Genomic DNA, 22,646 nt, shown 5'->3' with positions numbered 1-22,646 from the left:
TTATTATTATTATTATTATTATTATTATTATTACTATTATTATTAGCAACTGGAGTTACCGTCTATATCTGCATCAGACTCTCATCACAAATCTAGTCGATATTCGGTACTGGTTAAGAATAGTCCGTCATAAAAATGGTAACTTTGTGGCTAAAATGAGTGAGTGTATACGAATGAAGGGTGTCTGGGATATTAAATCCTCTTCCCAGACACATATTGTAATGTAGGTCAAGATATATAGAACTATCCTTTTGGGTATCTAACAATTTGTTGGCCTCCCAAATTTTTCTCCCCTCTGCTTAGCCCACCTCCGCAAGAAATTAATGCTCGTGTCGTCCCACACTGAACGAAATGCACGATCTAGGTGTGCAAAAGTCCAAAATGAAGTTGCTTGGAATTGCACCCATTGTACCTGTAATGAATCACGAAGAAATCACAGAAAACAGGGACAACAGTAGAAAAAATATTACATGCTATAGGAAAATGGATTTGTACTATAAAAGTCAGGTTGTGATACAGCAGTAGGCATTACTAATAGTGATCAGATTTAGAGGTCAAAGTTAACCCATCGTGCTCAACGTTTGCTCGACTGTTAGGAATCAAGATCTGCTGCATTTGCTGCTACAGGGATGTACTATGATTGAAGTACAAATTGACTGAAAAATTAAATGAGTTTACCACAAGTGGCACGCGTATAACATCGGAAGTTGCTGTTCGTATATAAGAGAGTATGTGATATTGCATTATAAAGGAAAATAACAAAGATATCCACCTCCAAATACGTTTATCTGCAATAAATGAATGTTCTTGTATACAATAACAGTGATATAACCTACAGCAAACTGCAATCTGATGATGTGCTTAATCATTTCAGATACGATATCTACATCCCGGAGAGAGCTGCTTCAAATCTGGCATGAAGAAAGAATCCTAACTAGCAAAAATGCTACAGTTGCAACATATGTCTGGGGCAGACTGGGACTGAAGAAGACAAACGCAGATGAAAACGAGTACATTCAGCTGCAAGTAAACAATTTTAATAACAAATTGTATCAAAAATGGCAGAAATTGAATCGTGTACTGAAGACATTTTTATCACGAGAAGATGACACTGTCAGCTTTGTGCCTCAACAGCAACAAGATGATCCAGAACTAGGGTCATTATCGTTCAGCACACTCGAAAGACCACCGAAGGAATTTGAAAACTGTCTGTATCAGCGAAGAAGAGAAATTTTTCTCGTTAATGAAGACATATTCAGCAGAAGAATTAGCATTTGCCACACAAAGTAGTTTACGTTTGTCTGGGAGAAGAGATGCAGCAAACTTGTGAGGTATTGTTTCAGAGACCTCAATTTGTTGCTGTTGAGGCATAAAGCTGACTTACTTTCTCGTGATAAAAATGCCTTCAGTCAGGATTCCATTCCTGCCATATTTGATACAATTTGCTATTAAAATTGTTTATTTGCTGCTAAATGTACTCGTTTTCATCTGTGTTTGTCTTCTCCAGTCCCAGTCTGCTCCAGATATATGTTGCAATTGCAGCATTTTTGGTAGTTACGGTTCTTTCTTCACGGCAAATTTGAAACAGCTCTCTCCGAGATATAGACATCATATCTGAAATGAACAAACACATCATCAGATTGCAGTTTGCTACAGCTAATGTCACTATGATTATATACAAGAATATTCATGTATTGCACATAAACATATTTAAAGGTGGATATAGGTGGATATTTTATTATTTTCCATTAAAATGCAATATGACGTACTTTTTTGTACGAACAGCAAATTCCGAACTTGTACGCGTGCTACTTGTGGTAAATTCTTTTAATTTTTCAGTTAATTTATATTTCAACCACAGTAGACCCCTGTAGTAGCAAATACAGCAAATACAGCAGATCTCGACCACTATTAGTAATATCTGCTGCTGTATCACAACCTGACTTTTATAGTACAAATCCATTTTCCTGCAGCATGTAATATTTTTTCTACTGTTGTTCCTGTTATCTGTGGGGTTTTTTGTGACTCATTACAGGTACAATGTGTGCAATTCCAAGCAACTTCATTTTGGACTTTTGCTCACCTAGATTATGCATTTTGTCCACTGTGCGTCCGTTTCTGCATCAATTTCGTCAAAATAAAAAAAAAAAAAAACTCACTGAATGTTTTACAGAAAATTGTTAATCTGATACAATGAAACAGTCTGTACAACATAGTTTACTATTGTTGACTACATAGGTCTTGTAGAATAGATCTTATAACCTCTGCCAAATAGTTTCATTGTATTTTGAAATACCCTAATACGAATGACGGCCAGTAAATATCTTCACATATTAATATATAGACCTTGTCTTATATAAATTGAAGTTACCTATTTCTTGACTTATATCTATGTGGCTATAGTATGGTTTTGCCATCTGGCTATGAATTCCTTTGTATTTCAGCATCCTATAAGTCTATTTTTCAGTTCTTCCAACAGTGAGGGCGCGGTGGCTCAGTGGTAGAGCATTCACCTCCGTTGCTTGAGGTCCCTGGTTCGATCCCAGCTCGTGCCGTGTGGATTTTGTGGTGGACAAACATCGTGCTAGTGGGAATTCTCGGAGTTCTTCCGTTTCTTCCCACTTTCTTCATTCCACCATTTCATTCGTTTCTCATAATCACCGTCTCCTTTGGCCTAACCGGCATAACCGTGGGACGTAAGACTCAAAGATTTCATTTCCGTTCCTCCACCAATAGTGAACTGCCTGAACCATTTAGTTATTCGTGATACTACAAATAATGCTTAAGAATCATAAACAGAATCTACTTGATATCTCTCTACGCTATTCATGCAATTTGCATTTTCTTACAATTAGCCTATAGAGAAGAACCGTAGTTCTCAGCCTTTTGAACACTACGTTCCCCTTTTTGGTAACTCCTTCTTCCTTACAAATAATAAAAACAATAATAAAATTATTAGGAACCACCTTAACAATCGCCCATCGATAATCTCTTCGCGAGCCCTGGAGGAGCGCGATCCACGTGTTGAGAATAAATGATCTAGACTAACGTATTTACCGTTTCCGGACGAAGAAAACTACAAATTCTACATTTTTGAGCATTAATACGTTTTGTACATTGGTTTATCACACATTGTATGTATTCGACAAATATATATACCGGAGTTATAGTTCTTCCTCCAAAATGGGGCCACAGCGCCTCAGTGATAGAATGGTCATTTCTAGTGCGACAGTTCCCTCGTTCGATCCTGGACCAGAAGAGTTGGTGCATAACATCTCTCCGTGAGTTTTCTCCGAGTTTTCCTGTTTTCTCCTGGACTTCCGTTTCACAAATTATTTTGCAATAATTAGCTTTCATTGAACCTCCGTTTCCACTAGCCTAAAAGGGATAACTGTGCCACTTTCAATCAAGGACCCCAGGGTTTGAAAATCAGAGGTCGTGCTCTCAAAGTTCACGACAGGGAAATCCCACTCAGGTTTAGCAGGGGTCTGGAGTCTACCCCAGAGAATTTTGAAAATTGCCCCTGAAGTGCAGTTTTAGTCTTTTTGAATGAAAATGATGATTTCATTTCAGGTTTGTTTTCTTTAATTTTTTCACAGTGGAAAGTATGTTTTTTTTTTTTTTAAATCAGAGTATGGTGACGTAACCAGGAAGGTTCTAGCGATTCAAGGTTCTAACTCTCGATCTAAGTTCTCGTCACACCATTCTGAACGCTAACCATTTATGATAAACGAAGTATGAAAAATGTGGGCAGACAAGAGCACGAAGAAAAACATTCGTTCAATTTCTCACTTTATAAATCCTCATCACCACAATTCCGAAATTGTTCAAATGTTTTCGTCTCTGGTAAAGTCTGCACAAAATTTATATCCTCCCCTTCCTGCTCTACGAAGATATCGGGTGGGCTCTGCTATCATTTAAGAAATGCAGAGAAATATTAGAAATTTCCCCTCTTTTCTCTTTGTTTCTTTTTCTTTTCTTTCTTTCTTCCTTTCTTGTTTCTTTTTCTTTTCTCTTTTATTTTTCTTCTCTTTTTTGTGTGGCTGCGGGCACCGGAAAACCCCGAAGTCGAAAACCCTGCTTAAAATATTTCATTTCAGTTCTTCCTCTTAGAATTTACTCTGTACTAATACACAATAGAGCAATCAAACACATGTATCTCTCCTTTTCGAATTTTAATGGTGTTCTTCTAACTTGAACGATGTACTATAATTTTTATTCGCTAAAATATTGTATTTGATTCTTGTTTATTTTCGCCATTCAACTTTTGACAAAATACTTGAGGAATTCTCTAGTTTCTTTGCACCATCCTTCTAGTACTCCCATTTGTGCATTAATTGAATCTACAACTAAAAATAATGGACATTTCCTTTTACCCGACTTCGATCCGAAATTTTGTTCTCGCGTTATTGCTGTTTTTATATTTTTCTGACTTGTTTTCGGTTAGTCATACCGCTGAAAGGAGGCATTTTTACACCCAGATTGGTCTATACTTTTTGTCTAATTTTGGTGTCAAGAATCGCTTTCCAAACTTACCATTGTTGTTTTGAAATACCGTGTATATATACACACTTTACAAAAAAAGACGAATAGGCCTATTTCCACTGAGCTGTTTTTTCTGAATACTATCTTGATCTCTAACTTCATAAAATTATGCAATTTTAAAAAAAATATATTCATTTTTGTTGGGGAAGAGAGACTTGGTATTTATAAAAATGACGTCATAGAAAGGAAAAATTACTAAGATATCTTTTAACATGAAATGGAAACTAAGCGAAAACATATATCAGAAAAGAAATAAGATATTTATGTAAACAAACAAATATGGACTTTTTCCTTCGGCAACTTACTTTGCTTTCTTGATTTTATTCTAAGAATCAAGACCTACAAAATATTTCTCACAAAAAAACGTTTAAAGCGAAAGGGGGTGGGGCGCAGTTGAAAGTTTATATAAACATGAAAATGATTTCTACCAAGGAATTTATTTGCCTCGGAGGAGAACCAATTTACAAACATGAGTTGAATCTATACAAGAAACACACATTATTTACTTACACGGACACACACACACACACACAGTTTTTTCCTTTACTCGTTAGAGGAAATGTATGTAAGTTATATATGCATAGAGAAAAGCAAAGTAAGAGAGATTGTATGATAAATATTTAATATAATTATATGTGTATTATTTTTTTAAAAGTTTATAAACACATTAAGTTGGTTTTTCTGACATTTTTTTTAAAACGAATTTATTTGTGTCTTCACAGTAATAAATACAAACAATGTACACTTTTTACACTCAGTATAATTAATTCTTTTTCACTTTATACTACAATTAAAATATAATAAGGTGAAAACGTTTCTTTTTGCTACTTCAGAAAAAATATTCAATGCACAAGAAAAAATAGTGTCACAACAACCATTAGACTGAAATACATATTACACAACCAGACTCAAATTCATGTATATATCAATTAAACATTAATTTTAAATTGTAAAGAATAAAGTTAAGTCTTGTTATCACGTAAAAGTGTCAATTATTCTGTACACGGGAAGTAAAATTATCGGACTACACATTTCTTCAAATATTTAGAACGCTTGTTAACATTAATTATGAAAAGATACACCAAACTTTTGAAACTTTAACATGATGATCACTTGTGCCATTTTCCTATACAATTGATTTATTTATAAGAAGAATTCATTTTCCGTTGTGTTTGAAAAAAACTGGCTTTTTATTTTATTTTACTGATTAAAATCTATTTAGAACTACTTTATTTCTTGAAAATTAAATTTTACGATATGTTATTTAAATATTTAACATAAAATTGTACATAAATAATAGTACAGGGTGGCACATATGTCACGCATGGGTTTTAATGCCTCATATTTTGTTTGGTAAGTTATTAATGGAAGTTTTTTTTTCTTTTTCAGGATTGTAAAAGAATCCTGGGAGATTCATCATGGAGAGATTGAATCCTGAACAATGCACGAAACTGATTGAACTGTATTTTGAAAATCAAAGATCAATCATACTCACCCAGAGAGCATACCGTCGGCACTTCAATGTGCGCCTGACTTAACTGCTCTAGATTTTTTCTTTTGGGGATATCTCAATGAACGTGTATATGTCAACAAACCAATCAATAACCATCGAGCAACTCAAAAACAACATAAAGGCAGAGATCCTTGCGTTACAGCCAGCAACTCTTCGTAAAGTTATGGACAATGTACTGAAAAGAGCCAACCTTTGTGAGGCTGCAAATGGTGGACATTTGAAGGACATAATTTTTCACACATAGTGTTTTCAAATCTCCAAATATGTACTTCTTTCCTGTGACAAGAATTACTTGCATTTACAAACACAAACGTTATACACTGTTTCAACCCATGCGTGACATATGTGCCACCCTGTAGATATTTGTATATGATGCAATTTAGTTTTGACATAGCAAGAACAGTTGGTAAGTCTTAACGAAGAAGTCAGTAATATCTCATCATCAAAATTCCAATTCACCTCAAAGAAAATATAAAAATAAATCCTCTACATAAACAATGGACAGAAAACCGTGATATATATATCCCACTGAATGTTTCAGTAGCTGTGCCGGTAGTGTTACCAGGGAAATAACTCAGCTGTTACAATATGCAGTTATAAAATATGCTGTTTTCTTGTATGAAGTCGTACAAGGTGACAAATTTTGTATTTATTATGTTTCAATGTGTCGCATTTGATGAATCTAACTATAAAGATACTGAAATGATCTGTAGACCAGGAGTGTAAAAGTGAGGGGGAACGCAGGAGGACGCCATTCCCATACTTCCAAAAATATCTATGGCATCCCTCTACTTCCTAAAAATTGCAATGGGCAAAGATAGCACGGGATATGGCGTGATATTATCCGTTCCCCTACCTTTCCAGATCCATTTTAACTCTGCTGTAGAATATGTATAAACTCAGTATACATGATGTTAAAATCTCAATATATTTTTGGTATTAGTAACGTGATTTTTGAGATTTAAATAATTACATAGTTTAAATATCTTGCAAATAAAAAGCCTATATTTCCGGTATGTTAACAAATGGATCTATGGTTTATTAATTTATTCTGGTTCTCTGGTAAATAAAATACTTTGCTCTTATTTAATTTTAATTAATTCGATTCATTAACTAATTCGATTAACCTTAGAGCGCTCGCGTTACTAATTTACACCGAGAAAATCGAGCAAAAACTATTCTTATGGCTCTGAAATAAGGAATATCGTTCATTGCCAATATGAATTAAGAATATTTTGTCATAAAATATTGTGTATTTATTTATATATACAGTACATGTAAAAAAAAATAAACTATTAACTAACAGATTTCTGTCTATGGTTGTTTGTGTTCTAACCGTGACACTTATACCAAAATCCAGAGACGCGTGAGGTCCTCCGGGTCCGCCCCTTTCCCAAGAAAACTTCGTAATTCAACATGCGCACTTGCACACTTCCTAAATAAAACTACACTGTACGAGCGTTGTATATACTAGGGATGGCCAGAACCGGTTCCTTGTGGAACGGGTTTTCGGGTCTGAACGGATCCGGTTCCAGAACTGGTTTTTTGGATCCAGGTCTGGTACCGGTTCTTCGGATCCAGGTCTACAACCGGTTCTTCGGATCCAGGTTTGGAACCGGATCCGGTTCTGAAAACCGGATCTTCAAGAACCGGTTCTTCGTGGAACCGGTTCCGCTGGAACCGAAACTTTGTGACTATCCCTACGCTAAACCCGAGCTGCTGGCAGGCTGTGAACAGTATGCTGGATGAAATGCTGGAAGCGACAGGCAGGCGCCCAGGCGGCGGCAGCTTGTCTCATTTGACTAAATAAACTGGGTAACTGGCAAACTCATTGGCTAAACAGGCAAACTGGCCAACTCATTTGGCTAAACACCCACTGGTGGACCAAATTTTTTTTCTGGGGGCACAAGTGGGTCTGGGCGGGGAAGGCACAAGCGCATGGTCCCCTTTGCATTTTTTTAAGGTGTACTTTGTGCCTCCTTTACGGGTTTTGGGGGCTTTCGGATCCAGGTCTGGAACAGGTTCCTAAGATCCGGTTCTGGAACCGGGTTTTCGGATCCAGGTCTGGAACCGGTTTCTAAGATCCGGTTCTGGAACCGGGTTTTCGGATCCAGGTCTGGAACCGGTTCCTAAGATCCGGTTCTGGAAACGTGTTTTCGGATCCAGGTCCGGAACCGGATCTCCGAGAACCAGTTCCTCGCCGAACCGGTTCCGCCGGAACCGGAACTTTGTGGCCATCTCTAGTATATACTGTATATACTGTACGAGGGTTGTCACGTAAATTCTAAGCCTAACCAAGAAATAGTAGAATTAGACATGTGATACTTATAGGTCGTATTTTTGAACCTCTTTATGATGTCATAACAGGTCTAGAAAGACTGAAGATTGAGCAAAGTGTGACCAAATGGAGAAATTAAAGACAAGAGCTATTATTGAATATCTGCACAAGAAAGGTTTTAGGCTATGGCTAGACGAGGATGCGTTTCCAATGCGTTACCCCCCGCGGCGAACACGATCTATGTGGCTATTCGGTAATTTTACTTTCACCAGAGTTATAAATCATACTGTGAGCCAGTCAGGGTTTCCAGTACTTTTCTCTTTCATTTCTGCGCCAAAAGGGTAGAATCAGAATGACCTGCCTTAGTTGGTTTCTTGTGAGAAGACATGAAGGTCTTGCTAAAAATTTCCATGCCTGCCAACACATCTTTCCTTTTTCTCTTCCTTTTAGACATCTTTTACTGATTCCAAAACAGCAGGCGGTCTATTGTTCCGAAGTGCACCAAATGCGCTCGAGCCGACGTATTCTTCATGTTTTTATTGCTTTCGCATTTGCAGCGCATTGTAATTAGCCATCCACATTTAAATCCATGGTCAGCGTATTTCAAGCATACGCATGGGCCATAGAAACGCGTTGCGAACGCATTGAATAGCCGTGCACTAAAACCGCAGAAGATCCACGCCAATATGATTGCAACTATAGGTGATAATGCTCCTTCATATACTATAACGAAGAAATGGGCTGCCAAATTTAAGGAAAGAAATTCTATTGAAGATGACGCCCGATCAAGTGTCATCTTTAGTGCTCAACACAGAACATTGACAAAGTGTATGAAACTATCATGAATGATCTGTAAATATCAGGCAGATTGCTAAGACAGTCGACTTATCTACTGCAAGCGTTGACCGAATTTTCACCCAGGATCTGGGAATAAGCACTAGGTTTTCGCAAAATGGGTGCCAAAACTTTCGACTGATCAAAAGCTCGCCAGACGCAACATATCAAGACACAATCTTCATCTCTTCTGGACAAATGCAATTGCCTTTCGTACTCGATTCATAACAGTAGATGAGACCTGGGTCCACTGTTACCAACCAGAGTTCGAACAAAGTTCCAAGCATTAGAAACATCCCTCATCCCCCTCCAAAGAAGTGCAAGTCAGTGCCCTAAGCAAGAAAAGTGATGGCTACAGTTTTCTGAGATTCAGAAAGGATAGTGATGGTGGATTATCTTTAAAGAAAAGGGCAAACAGTGACTGGGAAGTATTATCAAGGTCTTCTACGACAGCTGCGTGATAATATTCGGCAAAAAGCGTCGTGAGAAATTGACAGCAGATGTGCTTCTCCATCAAGACAATGGGTATAGCCACAAGTCAGTTATCGCAATCGCAGCAATTCACAATTACGACTGTGGATTCGTTCCCACCCATCCTATTCGCCTGGTTTGGCACCTTCTGACGTACATCTCGCTCCAAAGCTCAAAGGGAAGTTGAAAGATGATGATTTTGTCACTGATAATGACGTCATGAATGCCGTAGATGAAATTTTACACGCCTTTGACAGATCGCATCAGCGGCATTAACGTACTTGAACATCGATGGACAAATTGTACGATATTGTATATCTTTGTATATACTTTCTGAGTATTGTTTATAGTTACGGGCAAAGGTGTTATTTTGAAGGCACAATCACTTAAGAAGAAGAAGAAAGATATAATTTAAATGTTTATATCTTATTAAATTATTTGTTAATTAGGTTGCTATGACGACTTGTTTATCTTTTTGATGTTGTCATGGCAATGCAGAAAGATAAAAAGAATGAAGTGCCATATTGTGTAGATTGATTTATGTTATTGTAATCTAACAATACGATATATTTTGAAAGTGAATATATATATGATCTAAAGTGAGTAACTGTGTTGTGCAATCCAGAATAATTTCGTAATCCGTATAAATATACATTAGTAACCAGGGAAAGTAACGCAACGAAAAATAATTAACGTTACAATTGTGTTCACTTGTGAGGGGACTATGTTGGAAAGTAACACCATACATATACTCTCTGCTGCTTCGTTCATAGATAGGCTTAGAACTTTTGTAACAACCCTGGTATATTTATAAATATACCACATTGACTTGACACCTAGTGTTCCGTTTCAGGCGCTGCTATCGGCTGAAGGAATTCCACTCTCTTTCGCTAAGGCTCTCTCGCTTAGCAGCTGCTGAACCCTTATTGGCTCAACGCGTGGGTGTGTCGGGGTGTGAGCTTTAGTTCGCATTTTTGCCACGGCTCAAGACATTTTGGCAGCACAATAGCAGAGAAGTTATTGACGTAGCCTGAAGATTTGATCTTAAATTTCATCTGTACTGTTTCTTTTCTAATAAAAACAATCTAATTTTATATTGTTTTTCTGAGAATATAGATGATACAGTACAACCCCTCAAATCCGAACCCCGTAAATCCGAAAACCCGGCAAATCCGAACACGTTCTCAGAAGAAAAAAATGACTACAGCTGGAAAATGAAAAAAAAAATAGATTTAATCACACAAATTTACTTTTTTTTAAGGTTTTAACATTTTTAAGACTTAATGCTTATTCTAAATCATTATCTAATTATATTCTTACAAGAAGACAGTTATAGATATGCGACAATCATTTTGGACATGAGTGTACACCCGCCAGTCAGGGTCACTGCCCTTTCGACCACTGGACCACCCTGTCTAACCTCAGTCGTTGTTTCACCGCCAATTCAGTGACGAAATAAGTACGTAATATTATTTCCCGGGTAATCCGAACCCCCCGAAATCCGAACAGGCTTCAGCCCCAATTAGTTCGGATTTGAGGGGTTGTATTGTAGTACTTAAGGTTTACTGATATCTTTGTGGAATAGGACCAGTTCGGATAGTATCCATTCTTGTAGTATAGGAACTGTCTCCCCTAACTTTGGACCCCTTCATAAATGCATTTCTGGGTTCCCGCCTGCTCCAAGCAATGGCACAGCTATACCTAAACAGTTATTTACATACAACTTATAATACTGTCATCAAGCCCACGGAAACAATCAGAATAAACGGGTAAAAATTAAATATTAGTTTCCTATGATTATGCTTTATAAATAGGACCAAAAAAAGTAAAGACCTTGACATTGCTATAGAGCGAAAAAAAATGTTCATCGATACTAAGAAGTTAGAGGAATAGAGAAATACGCCAAATATATTGAAATCCAGTGAATCATTGGATGAATATTATATTTATAAATCACTTCCAAGAGTCAAAAGAGAAACTCTTACACCTGTCTGATTGTTATCAACAGTCGGGGAACGCATAACAATTGAGCTCATTAAAGGAATAAAAGAATACTATATTTTAGACACAAAACCCACACACGCTCGTAGTTCTGTCCAATAATTTAAGAGAGAGTCTATACATTTTAGGTAAGAACAGGATACACCTAATAGAAATTGAAAAGAAAGAGAAAAAAAAAATGTTTTGAATGTTAAACGAGAAAATTGTATGCACATAAACAGCTATAGTATAATAAACTGAAAAAAAAAAAAGCAAGTTACTAGTTTGTATAAAATTATCATCTTCAAAATTTATGAACATTCATTGAGAAAATCAGTGCTACTATAATAATCTATATTTTATATCGTTTCAGAGAAATAAAATAAGCATCGATCAGGCAACAAAAAATATGAGAAACGCTCTGATCAATGGAATATTTTTTTAAAAGAAAGACATATTGCTAAAAAATTAAAAAAAAATAAAAGCAAGTTGCAATTGTTGATGGACATAAACATAAACATTCTGCTCCAATCTTATTTTTGAAATATGATTCTAAAGTTTGAATGATTTTTTTTCGAATAATAGTACATAATAAGTAATTAATCCATTAATTAAGTACTTATCACTATAATTAATTAATTCACTCGCTGGTTGACTTACTAGGATGATTTCAGTAGACGAATGTTGCGAAATGTTAACCCCAATAGCAATATACAACATGTATACGCCGAATCGAAATCCCGGATCACAGCACTGATAATGTCCCTGGTCGACGTGAGGGATGAATTCAAAGTTAAAACACAAATTCGATTCCCGGCGGGAGCACATGGTTTAGATTCCATGTTATGCAGTAGATTCAAGTCTCATATAGCTTCGGTGCTGAAGGAGACGTTAAACTTCAATCCGATCAACCAAGCAAAATTCGGGTGCCACTGTGATTACACTCTTGAAACATTGTCTTGAATTACTAGACAATAGTATTAGAGTAAGAAGTGATGGAAATACACGTGATTCGAATTCCACATTAGAATGTAGGTCCACGTCTCATATGGAAGGATGCAAGTTATAGTGGCGTAGTCACGAAATGTGAAAGTCAGAAATTCATTCTGAAAGATGGAAAATTTCAATAGGTGAATGTGAAAATTTTAGTGAAAGAGGAAATAGCTATTTTAAAATGGTGCTATTGAGACAAGAAAAGTTATGACTTACTCCAATTTCACTTTGAACCGTCCATATAGTCTCTTCACGAGAGACGTTAAATTCCACAAAAAAAAAAAAAAAAAAAAATGAACAAAGATTGGGCCACAGTTATCCATCATTATCTGTCGAGAGGATATTATTTTTAGGGGCAGAGAGCACAGATATTGGCTGAGCATAGACCGAAAGTTTTTTGCTGACGTTACGTAACGTAAATTTGGGTTCGATAATCATACAATACTCAAAGATCATATTATAGAGGTTGATCTCAGGGTGTGAAATCATCACAATCAAAGTGTGTGTGTGAGAGAAAGGGAAGGGAAAGACAGGAGTGTAAAGAAAAACTCCTAGCAGTGAAATGCATCGTCATAGAATGATCAGTTACTTGAATATAAGTAATGATTAAACTATGTGGAGTTATCCTGTCATAAGTTAGAGAGGGTACATGATAATACATATTAATTACACAGTATTATTGTAATTAAGTTGCAAACTTTTTACAATAATAATACTTTATTCATCCCAGTAATGTACTAATGGGGGAATTTTATTACAGAAATGTTAAATGAAATTATTCCTCTATCCTCAGGATTTCTCCCTCTGGTTGATCCGACATTGAACTAACGTTGTCCATGAACATAATTTTACAATTTTCTTGATCATTAATACAATTTAAACAGTTCAGAAATGTAATGTAATTTATGTTCCTCCACATCTTTTCAAGATTAAAAAAATCATAATAATTAACGTTTAGTATTTATATTAGTACCGGAAACGAAATACGTCATACTTACAAATTATTCACACAAATAATAAATTAAGACACAACAAATCGACTTACTATTTATATTAAGTAATTTAAGCAATAATGAGATATAAAAAAAACGTCAACTTAAAGCGAGGCCGAGTGAATGCCGCAAGCGGAGCGGTCACAGAATTTATACATACATATCAAACATTATATATATATATTGTCCATTCTACAATACAACTAAATATTTTTTGAGATTACGATTATTATAATGTCACAGGATTTTCTTTATTAATCACTTAAAACTTTTAGATTTAAATATATTATAATCAGTCGTTACGTTGAATTTGTATTTTAATTTAGATGTATACTATAACACTGAATATCATGATTGACATTAATGTTAAATCTTACACTTAGTTACCTATACACTAAGTTATAAGTTCTTGTATATCTTTTAATTTCGATGTGTAGCATGACACTGAAACCACCATTTTCCTTAATATTAAATCTCATTTTTGATTATCTGTACATCAAGGTATACATTCTTAAAGATTGTCTAATTTAGATGTACAATGCAACACTAAATATTTCGATTGACATTCATGTTATATTTTATGCTTGGTTAACGTCTATATTAATTTATAAATCTTTTAATTTAGACGTATAATATAACACTAAAATCACAGTTTGCGTTAATATTAAATCTCATTCTGGATTATCTGTACATTAAATTTATAAATTCTTAAAGATCATTTTATTTAAATGTATAGGATAACACTGAATATCAGGATTGACATTAATGTTAAATTTTATTCTTGATGATCAATACATTAAATTTCCAATATTTGTATATCTTTTAATTTAGATGTATAGTATAACACTGACATTACGATTTTAGATAATATTCAATCGCATTCTTGATTATGTGTACTTAAGTTATGCATTTTAGAAGATGGTTAAATTTATTTGTGTGGTATAACACTAAATACCTCGATTGACATTAAGAGGCCCCATCATCTCGAAATTAAAATACTGCTAATTTTACAGTAATTATGTGATATCTTCAAATAGATAAAAGATAATCGAAATGTGGGAAAAAAGCGCCCTAGACAATATTATTTTACATGAGATAGGATTTTCACGACTCACTTATCTGCTTTCGATTTCCAGCCATTTAGAATATCGGCATTTATTTTCGCGTTTCTAAATGGCTGCACATGGAAATCTTTTAGGTGACTCGTGATAACGGTACCTCATTCTAAATGATATTGTCTAGGGCGATCTTGTTCCACATTTCAATTATCTTTTATATATTTGAAAATATCACATAATTACTGTAAAATTAGCTATATTATAATTTCGCAATGATTAGACCTCTTAATATGTTAAATCTTATGCTTGGCTATCTCTATATTAACTTATAAATCCTTATAAATCTTTCAATTTAGACGTATAATAAAACACTTAAATCACGGTTTTCGTTAATAGTAAATCTCATTCTTATCTGTACATTAATTTATAAATTCTTGAAGATCTTTTGATTTAAATGTATAACACTGAATATCAGGATTGACATTAGTGTTAACTAAGTCTTATTCATGATGGGCTATACATTAAGTTTCAAATCTTTTAATTTAGATGTATAGTATAACACTGATTTCACGATTTTGTTAATGTTCAATCTTATTCGTGATTATTTATACATTAAATAAATTCTTGATGGTCGTTTAATTTAGATATATAGTATAACACAAAATATCACGATTGATATTAATCTTAAATCTTATTTTTGATTAACTGTACATGAAGTTATAAATACTTGAAGTTAGATGTATAGTATAACATTGAATATCACGATTGATATTACTGTTAAATTTTGTTCTTGATGCGCTATACATTAAGTTATACATCCTTGTAGATCTTTCTCAATATATTATTAATATCAATCACTAGACACTTATAAAATATCACAACACTTAGAATTGTACGCATTAGAAATAAGATACAATACTACCTTATTAATCGTACTGTTATTTTTATTACGAATTTGGTACGAGATTACGTAAAGGACATTTAATATGTGTAATTAAGTACGTTTTTTTCCACTGTCCAGATATCTACTTACAAAAAGGACAAAGACATTGTTGATCTTTTTTTTATGTAGCACAGACTTAGCACATCAATAAACACACATATTCACACTCAAACACTCATTTACAAACTGTACACACACGGATTCTTTTATTTGCATGTATATTCTTCTGTTCTTTCGCTACATGTGTTGCACTCTACATAGCAGCACCAATGGAACTTGCATCGACATTGCCAGGTGCGAGTGTATTGGTGAGTGTTATAACCTCTTCCACAGCACAAAAGATCACAACCATCGGTTCCTGCTATGAGAAAATAAAGTATCTTGGAGAACTGAATTTCAACAACAGAACAATTAAATTTAATTATAATTAAACGTACAAGATGTGGTCAAAAATACGATGAATGATTTTCTTTTTCTTTTTTCTTTTTTTCTTTTTTTTAGCAGAAATTGCTCACTCCACAACCATTTGATGTAATATGTCCGATAGTCTGATCTCTTGAAACAGGCAGAGACAAGTTGAAACACGTTCTGACTTGTCAGTCAGCGTTTAGAGCCGCTAGAAGGAGGTTGTGTTTATCGTGTCTGCCGCGCATCATGAATTTTGAACAACGCATGAACATTAAGTCATGTTCCAAGTTGTAAACGTGTGTCAAAGAAACTCAAGAAATGTTGAAATTGGTGAATGGTGATAATGTAATTCTGAAGACCGTTTACAAGTGGTATGAACTATTTAAAAGCAGAAATGTGTCAGTAGAAGACGAACAACGTTAACCTCACAAACAGAAGAAATCGTGCAAAAAGTGGCAAAAATTGTTCGTTCAAACAGGCGAATAACTACTCGAAAGCTTACCGAAGAACTTAACATCCCGTACGAATCCGTGCAAACCATTTTAACCGCCGATTTCCAAATGGGAAGAGTGGGTGTGAAATTTGTTCCCCGACTTTTGACTGACGAACAGGAGTTTTTAATCGATAAAAATATTAGTGTTTGTCTACATCCACAGTATTCTCCGGATATAGTACCATGCAACTTCTGGCTCGTTCCCAAAATTAAAACCGTGCTTAACGGAAAATGTTTTGACACATTTCTGACATTTCTGAGGACCACGACAAAGCAGCTGAACGCCCTTCCAAAAGAAGCTTTCCAGAAATGGTTACAGTCATAGATTGAAACTTGGAATAAGTGTATTGCTAGCCAAGAACAGTAGTTTGAAGGCGATTACATCAAATTCCATGTAAGTTTATTGGAAATGAATTTGTTTCTAATAAAATTATTCACCGTATTTTTTCATCACACCTCTTAAATTTATAAATTAAAAAAATACATTTTGCTCAGTACATTGTAGTTCTATCTATTAACGTGTAGGCTTGATCAAGTTGGCATTATGTGATACCTTAAAAGTATGTGCGTAACAGTAAACAAATTCAAACAACTTGATCTTTCATTCACCTAAATAAAAGAGTGATACTAACGTATCCTATTAATGAGCGCTGTATTGTCTTTAAAGTTATTTTATACCATGGCTAGTTTCCTTCAAAAGAACCAGCTAAAATAAATGTTTTATTGATATTTTCGTGTTTGAAGCACCTTGCCCTGTTGTTATATTTAGAATAAATGTTTTACTTAGAGCAAGTACTGTACCTCAGTCTGGGAAATGAGGGGCCGCGGTGGATCAGTGGAGAGCGTTCACCTCTGGTGCCTGGGGTCTCGGGTTCGATCCCAGCCCCCGCCAAGTGAACTTTGTGGTGGACAAACACCGAGCTCGTGGGTTTTCTCGGGGTTCTCCCGTTTCCTCTCACTTTCTTCATTCCACCATTTCATTCATTTCTCATAATCACCGTCTCCTTTAGCTTAACCGGCATAATCGTGGGACGTAAAACTTAAATATTTCATTTTTTCAGTCTGAGAAATGTTGTTTCATGAACTTCTTTTTCCCTATAAAGTAGACAGGAGCAATTTCTCATGTGAATATTTATGTATGAATATGATTGTGTATAATGATACCTTTATACCAAAATAATATAAATAAAAATTGTCTATGGGCTATAAGTACACATGGAATATACTTCCGAGATCCCGGGATTGCTATTTATATTTGCAATTCAATGTAGAAAATACTCTTTGTTTTATTGTCATATGTATGAATAAAATAGGCTTCGTGTATTACATAACCAACGAAAAACGGCTGAAGAGATGTTGATGAAATTTTATATAAAGACAGAAATGTTTGTATAATTTCACTTTGACGTAACAATTATCATCAGCTGAGATAACTGAAAATTACTAGAGACAGGCCAAATATAAAATTTCATATTTTAAATCATGTCTCGTAGCCAATGGGAACAATGATTTCAATGTTTCATGGTAAGTCGAATCGGAATAGTGGTTTTATTTTAAATTTTCCTATTTTGTAATATTTTCAGAAAATGTTCATACTTAGTTAAAATAGATCTTAAAATTCATATGGCTAAACTGAAGCGAAGTTCGTTGATCTAAGTAAGTTTGCATCACCTTAAAAGTTAGGCACACTTCACCTCCTCCGTGCAGAAGGAAAGGTGTCTTTGTTATCAGACCAAAGTGTTGGAGGGAGCTACCCTAGCGAATAAAAATCTAGCAAAATCTTCTATTGTTGGTGTCCATGTGTTTTAAGACAAGCCTTATATCCCCGTCCCAACATTACAGGTACCGAATCCTAAGGTTTGATCGCAACCTGGCAGAGTTCAACCCATGATTTGGGGACTTCCTAGAAACCAGAAAACAAATACAATCTAAGTTCTGCACACTTCAGATTAGAACTATAGTACTGAAACAATGATTCGTGCTATTCGCCCGTTTGAGAGTGAAACGAGTCTCTTTTTCTCCAGCAGAATCTCTCTTCACATCTGACTTATCTTGTTTCATGAGAAATAAAAATAACTTGTGAGACTAGTATTTACTTGTATCTCCAATATGTTTAACTGAAAAAGAATACACCACAATATCCCACGAAGGACGGAGCTTGTGAAAAACTGGGGGAATAAGATGGTACCAGTTGAGCATTCTCAGTCTTGTATGACTTTATTTTATCTTTATTGTGTATTACTGTATCCTCTAAGGCATCATATACACTAATAACACCAATTTTTAATTGTAAGTTTTTAAAATTGAAATAACGGTGTAAGTCAACGTCTGATATTTTGGTAGTCCAATGTGCCATAGTTATGCCCTTTAATCTAAAAGAAACGAATGAATAATGGAAGTGAATAATTGTGACATTATTATTATTTTTTTAGTGCTCTCCTTAAGAGAATCTAAGCCAGTACCATGTTCTGGTTGAACTAAGTTTGTTTATATTATGACAATTGTTACTTTTTGGAATAAATTATGACAATTTACATATCCAATATCCAATAGACTGATTTGTGTGATATTTTGAACTTACGGTATGAACATTTTCTAAAAATATTACAAAATAGGAACTTACGGATGAACTTCTCTTTTTTCATCAAAACTGATTCAAAAATTATTATTTGAATGACATACATATTCTGTATCTTTACTGCTTAATGCTTCATTTGTCAATTGAATTAGGATTGTTTTGATTCACTGCTCCAACTCTTCACGTACTCAAATCACTTGTAATGAAGCAGTGAATTGGAATATTGAATCGTTTTGCCTAAACTATAATTATTTCATTATGAATATAGATTTTAATTAAATATAAGAACTCACCTTTGGATGTTCGATTACACTTCCTGCCGACAGTTCCTAATGAACCTAGAGATAAGTTTCTTTCGCAGTAATTGGGCGAATTTTGCAAATACACTAAATCGGATCTCCTTGGCTTTCGATGTGGCCTCCGGGACTTTTTAAGTTTTAAATACAGTGGCTTTTTCGGACGCTTGTCTGTTACTGGATCTACTGCTTTTGCTCGCTGATATTTCACCATTACATAATCTCCTATTTGTCGAAAAGGTGGTAATGTTTTCCAACATGTCTTCATCGTACAGCTACCTGATACTCCATGGCACTTACACTCTGTTTGAAGATTCATCTTCACTGCCTAGAAGAAGAAGAAATTAAAAAAAAATGCAAGTTATAATCCAATCATGATACATCGTGTCAAAGAAAAACATATTTGAAGATTTATCCCTATTTCCCTTAAAGAAGTAAATAAAGACAAGGGCTACAATCCAATTATGTTGCATTCTCTATCATGTTAAAGAAATGTTTATACTTTTGCCTAGCAATACAAAAGTAAACAAAGGTAATGTTTGCAGTTCAATAATGAAAAATATTAAAGAAATTCTTACATTTTATCTGAAGATTTGTCTTCATTATCTAGAAAAACAAAAGTAACAGTTACACTCCAATAATGTTAAAGAAATTCTAGTATTTTGTCTGAAGGTTTGTCTTCATTGTCTAGATAAACAAAAGTAAACAAATGTACTAGTTACAATCCAACAATTTTAAAGATAGTCTTAGATTTTTTCTGAAGATTCGTCTTCATTGTCTAGAAAAACAAAATTAATAGTTACACTCCAATAATGTAAAAGAAATTCTAGTATTTTGTTGAAGATTTGTCTTCATTGTCTAGAAAAACAAAAGTAAACAAAGGTACTAATTACAATCCAACAATTTTAAAGATAGTCTTAGATTTTGTCTGAAGATTCGTCTTCATTGTCTAGAAAAACAAAAGTAATAGTTACACTCCAATAATGTAAAAGAAATTCTAGTATTTTGTCTGAAGATTTGTTTTCATGGTCTAGAAAAACAAAAGTAAACAAATGTACTAGTTACAATCCAACAATTTTAAAGATAGTCTTAGATTTTTTCTGAAGATTCGTCTTCATTGTCTAGAAAAACAAAATTAATAGTTACACTCCAATAATGTAAAAGAAATTCTAGTATTTTGTTGAAGATTTGTCTTCATTGTCTAGAAAAACAAAAGTAAACAAAGGTACTAATTACAATCCAACAATTTTAAAGATAGTCTTAGATTTTGTCTGAAGATTCGTCTTCATTGTCTAGAAAAACAAAAGTAATAGTTACACTCCAATAATGTAAAAGAAATTCTAGTATTTTGTCTGAAGATTTGTTTTCATGGTCTAGAAAAACAAAAGTAAACAAATGTACTAGTTACAATCCAACAATTTTAAAGATAGTCTTAGATTTTGTCTGAAGATTCGTCTTCATTGTCTAGAAAAACAAAAGTAATAGTTACACTCCAATAATGTAAAAGAAATTCTAGTATTTTGTCTCGAGATTTGTCCTCATTGTCTAGAAAAACAGAAGTAAACAAAGGTATTAGTTCAAATCCAACAATTTTAAAGATAGTCTTAGATTTTGTCTGAACAGATTCGTCTTCATTGTCTAGAGAAATAAAAGTAAAGAAAGGTAATAGTTACAATTCAATAATGTGAAAGAAACTTCTAAACCAAATATCAAATTACAAGCAGTATGAGAATCACTGAGTAAAATTAACCAACGATGTATATTTTGGCTACTTAACGGTCCGTATTTCTCTTAAAGAGTACATAAATTAATAACAAAAAAATACTATTGGACCACAATAAAAGCTATCAACTGTATTACATTGACAACGTAAGACATACATTGTAACGTCCCAAAAAATAGTTTCTTTCGATTTTCTCAAAAAAAAAAAAAAAAAAAAAAGAATGATAATTCGCCTTTAAACATGTAATTTTGTTCATTTCGATCTGATATATATATAACGTATATATCTTAAGTTGTAACTAGTTTTGAGAATAGTTTCGTGAACAAATTTTAACTGCTAAAAAATTCCCCTTGAATCTTTTAATAGAAAAATAAGAACCACTTAATTTTGTTATATAGAGAGAAGAAGAAAAGACAAACTTTTACGCGAGACTGATCTATGAACTGGAATGGGTAATCACTGATCAGTAACACACTATCATGATACTAGCAACAGAAGACATAGCAATAATATATATATATATATATATATATATATATATATATATATATATATATATATATATATATATATATATATATATAAGTTTCTGGCAACTTTTTTGTTCTAAAATGCCTTACGATAAAGTTTTCAATTAAGACTTTATATGTATATTTTTTTGCAGAATACTAATTGTTAATTCGTAGAATCTTTAGTTGGAAATGTATAATTCGGAAGCTGGTTCTTCTATATCAGTTTTGTACACACATTAGCGTGACTGACCAGTTAGACAAGAACAGGATGTCTCAACATCCACATTTGGTCTTCCTTCACATATGTCTGAAAGGGGGGAAAAAGTAAAACTGATTGAGATATAAACACTATACAAATCCTAATTTGTGGGACTTGACATTTCTTCTACTCATCCAGCTACTTGGTTGTAAATTTTCTTGAGCGCAAATAAATTGGTTTCTCTGCCATGGTGGTATCACTCGAAATCATTTTTCGACCATTTTGAGAACTAAGAGTTTTATTAATTTCAGTGAACGGTTATGCTAAAAAAGGAATGAAGACCTGAAACGCCCACACACACCTGTATTTTTATCTGAGGTAATCTTATAATAAAGGTCACAGTGGCTTAGTGGTAGAGCACTTACCTCTGCTGGGTGGGGTCCCTGGTTCGATCCTCGGTCAACTAAGTTTGTGGTGGACAACATTCTTGAGAAATTGAGTCTTGAATGAAAAACAGGAAAATTTTCGCGTAACGACTTCAGTAAAAAAAAAAAAAAAAAAAAAAAAGTACTAGGACCGAAAAGATTACACCCATTAAATGGAAGTGTTTCGTAGCTTTAGTTTAAACAGTGTTTTGTTTCTGGCGGTACGCAACGGTATGGCGTACCGGCGGCAAATCTTTTTCTTGAGAAACTTCGAAAATACCAAATAGTATACATATATATATATAGTTTTATTTAAGTATGTTAATATATATGAATTTTTTTTTCACGTCCCGTCATGATGCCTTATAGACTAATGGAGACAGAGGTTAATGAAACTGAATGCTT

The 22,646-nt window shown here is 34.1% G+C and overlaps 1 protein-coding gene across 1 annotated transcript in view; it reads right to left on the bottom strand.

Moving 5' to 3' along the window:
* Positions 1–4,947: 4,947 nt before the first annotated feature.
* Positions 4,948–22,646, bottom strand: part of Wnt2 (Wnt oncogene analog 2) — a 149,767-nt gene continuing 132,068 nt past the window's right edge. Inside the window, exons 3-4 of the mRNA XM_081742413.1 lie at positions 19,380–19,710; positions 4,948–15,965 (exon numbers count right to left, since the gene is read on the bottom strand). Of these exons, the coding sequence (XP_081598539.1) occupies positions 15,814–15,965; positions 19,380–19,710 (483 nt within the window). The 3' untranslated portion in view covers positions 4,948–15,813. The remainder of the gene's footprint in view (positions 15,966–19,379; positions 19,711–22,646) is intronic.

Source organism: Thermobia domestica, chromosome 16 (assembly GCF_964235325.1).
Source record: "Thermobia domestica chromosome 16, izTheDome1.hap1.1, whole genome shotgun sequence".
Taxonomy (NCBI): Eukaryota; Metazoa; Arthropoda; class Insecta; order Zygentoma; family Lepismatidae; genus Thermobia; species Thermobia domestica.
The sequence above is the reverse complement of the archived record's forward strand: the minus strand, read 5'-3'. Positions and strand labels throughout refer to the sequence as shown.